This window comes from Eleginops maclovinus, chromosome 18 (assembly GCF_036324505.1).
Source record: "Eleginops maclovinus isolate JMC-PN-2008 ecotype Puerto Natales chromosome 18, JC_Emac_rtc_rv5, whole genome shotgun sequence".
NCBI lineage: Eukaryota > Metazoa > Chordata > Actinopteri > Perciformes > Eleginopidae > Eleginops > Eleginops maclovinus.
This window is the reverse complement of record NC_086366.1, coordinates 14,953,978-14,958,107: the sequence shown is the minus strand read 5'-3', so window position 1 is coordinate 14,958,107 and position 4,130 is coordinate 14,953,978. Positions and strand designations below refer to the sequence as shown.

The 4,130-nt window shown below is 42.1% G+C and overlaps 1 protein-coding gene across 1 annotated transcript; it reads right to left on the bottom strand.

The window, feature by feature from the left end:
* Positions 1-408: 408 nt before the first annotated feature.
* On the bottom strand, positions 409-2,986 carry LOC134880309 (ras-related protein Rap-2b). Its single transcript, XM_063907193.1, has 2 exons — positions 2,076-2,986; positions 409-1,499 (listed from the first exon to the last, which is right to left on the bottom strand). Exon 1 carries the CDS (start codon positions 2,678-2,680, stop codon positions 2,129-2,131), a length of 552 nt encoding a protein of 183 aa, XP_063763263.1. The 5' UTR covers positions 2,681-2,986; the 3' UTR covers positions 409-1,499; positions 2,076-2,128.
* Between the last annotated feature and the right edge of the window lie 1,144 nt (positions 2,987-4,130).

Below are 4,130 nucleotides of genomic sequence, written 5' to 3'. Positions count from 1 at the left end.
TCCATTTTTGAATTAGTCATAGCGTGTACACACCTTGGTCTGGTTTCTGTCAGCTTTTGATTGTTGACATGCATTATAGTAATCTCAGCGATAACCACACGGAAGGTTTTGTGTTTGAGAAAAATAGCATTACAACGCATTTTGTTTGTTTCTTTTTAAGAGGAAGTCATGCAATTGTACACTATGCAGACAACTGAACATTTAAATGTTTTATAAACTGTATTAATGTGGTTATTTGTAGTAATCTGTTATTTAGGTGTATTTAAATATACTTAGCTGATGTTTAAGCAGTGATAAATTATTATATAAACTGCTGATGACAACAATTTTGTTTAGAATCAGTAAACTGGCAATTAGTGATTGTGGCACCACAATGAAACAAGTGAACAAAGAGAAAACACAGCCTGGTTTCTTTTTTTAAAAATGCAATTTGTATTAAAAGTCTTGTTTTTAAAACAGACAGCCCATTGTTAAACGGGTGGTCTGAAATTCAACTTACAATCAGGTTAGATTTTTCAACGGTACATCATCACATTTCCTGTTAAAAACAACGAAATAAACATAAACAGAATTTGATTTAAGTGGTCTGGAAGGTAAGCGTTTGGTGTTGTTATCGCATCTAGGGTCATTCCAGTACCTCTGCATTTCAAGGTATGTTTGGCCAGACTAAGCAGACATTGCAAAATGAACACCTTAAACTTCAAAAAGGCCAACATAAAACATACAGAAAAACCACCATTCCATTAACAAAAAGCCTATTGTAGTTTCTTTTCAGCCTCCACCCCTACGAGAATATCCAGAAGAACAGTTCACTAAATTGTGGATTGCCATGTTGACGGGTTCTTTTGGTGATATGTAGGTTGGCACTAAATCTGAACAGCTGATTTGTTTAGGAAAGGCACTCGACACAAGGGCGATCGGGTCACCGTCCCCATGTCACTTCAGTTAAGGTCCTCTCACACACTAAAGAGGAGACGAAGAAAAAAAGTGGCACTCATCACGTTTACTCCACCAGCAGATAGGTGGTGTCAATTTCTTTTGACTTTGGAAAAAAAATAGGATTTGGAGTGTTGTGGGTCGTCGCTCCAAAATGGGTTGGGCAGAGATATCACCCGAATCTTTACCCGCCCCAGACTGTGCAGTTTATTTAACAAAATATACTCTATCTCTCCGTCTTCTTATACAGAAATATCAATTTTCGAGTGTCTCTAAGTGTTGACCTCCATTTCTTTTCCATTGGGGTTTAGCTCCAGTTGTGAGTACAGTTGGAACTGGTGAAGGGGTTGTTGCTGAAACTCTGGATCTGACACTGTGTTGACATCAATGGTGGACACTGATCGTGTAGCAAAGATACTCCAACCCAGTAGAATTCCTGAAGAGTGGACCCCTCCCTCTGAGTCTCAGTTGCTCCCCTCCTCCTCTCGTCCCCCTGCAGCATTCCTCCAAGGCCAGGGTGAGAAACGAAGAAGACCTCAACAGTACACACTTGCTGCAACACACTGCAACAAACAAAAGATAAGAAGAGCCATGAGTGAACTACAACAACCTCTGACAAAAGATAAAGAAAAAAACATTTAATTTAAGGCTTATTCTGGGACTTGCTTCGCCTTGAATCTAGGCCATAGAAGAACATCAGAATCTCTGACTCCTGTTAACCTCATTCTGGAAAATACAATTTGAGCAGGTTCAACAACTCCAGACTATATGTGTTCAGATTAAACTACTAACTAACTCATAGCTTGTCCCTCCAGTTCTGCAATGAGTCAGACACTTCCCCAACCTAGTTAGCAAAACAATAGATTGCAAGTGGCCTCCTGCATGTCACCAGTGAAAACTAACACTGAGCTTGTATAAACGAGAACTGACATTAAACTTAATACACAAAAAGGCTCAAATGAAGCCCAGTTGAGCATACATCCGGTATGTCGCAGTGCATTTCTCTATAGGCTACTAAGTATCATGTGCTGAGAAAAGATTTAAGTAAAATGAGTGTAATAAGTAGGTTACTGGTGGTTACATAGTGTCAATTAATATCATTCATGTCAGCATGTCCAGTGTATGGTGTTTAAACTTACCATTGCAAACTTAAAACCGAGCAAAGAATAAAACTTTATGGTTGTCGTTTTCCTTAAAGAACGACACAAGACGAGCAGCACTGGTCGTCGCCATTTGGTGTTGAGGCATAGTTCATCTGTCGGACAATCTCTGCAAACAGTTCGTCCACCGAGGTTTTATTTTTGGCAGAAGTTTCCAGGAACGGGCAGTTCCATTCGTCCGCCAGTGCCTTCCCCTCACCGGAGGAGACTTCCCTCTCCCCCTCCAGGTCCACTTTGTTTCCAACCAGAATCATGGGCACTCTCTCGTACCTTTTCACCCGAATGATCTGATCCCTCATTGGCTTGATGTCCTGGAAGCTCTGCTGGTTTACCAGGCTGTAGACCAGGATGAAACCCTGCCCGTTTTTGATGTACAGGTCTCGCATGGAGGCGAACTGCTCGGTCCCCGCCGTGTCCAGGATCTCCAGGACGGACGGAGAGGAGTCCACCTCGATCTCCTTCCTGTAGAAATCCTCTATCGTGGGGTCGTATTTCTCTATGAAGGAGCCCGTCACGAACTGGACGGTTAACGCGGATTTACCGACCCCTCCGGATCCAAGAACCACTACTTTGTACTCTCTCATGGTTCTCAGCAGACAGTCCTGCTTCCTCTCCGCTGTGAGCTAGCCGCCCTGCTGGGTTTCAAACCGCTCACCGTTGCGCCTCCGCCAGCACTTTTGTACGGGCTCTACTCGGTGGATACAGGGCGTTGCCCTCAACTATCGCTGTTCAGGGGGTAAATACGACTGTTTCGCACCCACGCTCAGCATTTCTATTGTGGCATGTTGAGTTCCCGAAGACAGCCCAGCCGGTTCTTGAGCGAGCTTCCCCCGTTTTCGTTCAAGTAGCCACCGTGCGCCCGTTGCTGTCTTTGGTGGAGTCAAGCCAAATACTAGCGAAACAATCCACCTCCTGTATGAGCTTTCAAAATAAAAGTATAATGGCCTGATGTGAAAAATATTTTTTGTTACTGAATAAAACAATTCACATACTGCCATGTAGAAAACAATATGCGTAGTATTCTCTCTAATGATCATGCAAATGTAATAGTGGCTTATCATGTTAATCATATCATATCATATCATGTGAAATAAACACGTTCTTGTAGCGAGCTTTATAATTTCCGGTGTAGTTCTTGCTAACTATAGCCAGCTTGATGCCGTGCACCCTCTGCGCTTCCTGCCCACACTCCACACGCAGTCTGCGTCCCACGTCACTCAATACAAGTGTTTAGTTAAAGGTGCAGTGCGACTTACCGCACATCAGCCTAGCTGCTACACTCAATTCCCACGCAGACCTGCCACACCTTAGTTTCGACATTATACTGATCCTGAGGTTGACTACGGCTTGACTCATTCTCACACAAGTTACTGGAAATGCCTATTTGCTGCAATGTGTGCAGTCAGTTTAGGCCTGTTGCTTAATCCCCAACGGGTTTTAAGCAATGGGGTTTTCTAATCTTCTTAAACTCTGGGGTTATCATGAGTTGTACATATTTCCTAAAACACCATTTAAGTCAACGTGTATCAACAATATTTATCCTATTAGATTTTAAACATGTTCCCAAGTATGGAGTTGTTTTATTATTTAATGTATGTAAAAATACCAGCAAGTTCTGATGTCATGATACACTTACTATCAAGCCCATGAAGCATGACTCCACATGACACATTATTGGGCTTTTGTCTCGCATGCCCCTTCACTCCTGTGGATGTTTTTTTGTTTTTTTCTTGAAACCTAGCACCATATTTTACTTAATTTCCCTGTTCAGTGACTTGTGCTATTAAGCCTCTTTTCTGTAGTCAGTCAACCAGATCACTATCTTAACCATTGGCAGACATGCCAGGAAGAACAGTTTTTTGTTCTTGACGGTTTTCTCTCCAACTATTCTGAATCTGGAAGTTGTTCCTTGACTCAACTATAGAGATGTAATCATTAATCGAAAGGATAATACATTGTAATAAAATCAAGTATTGATCCCCATGTGTGTGTTCATGTGGGTGTGTTGATCATAACATCCACTTGTAAATCGTC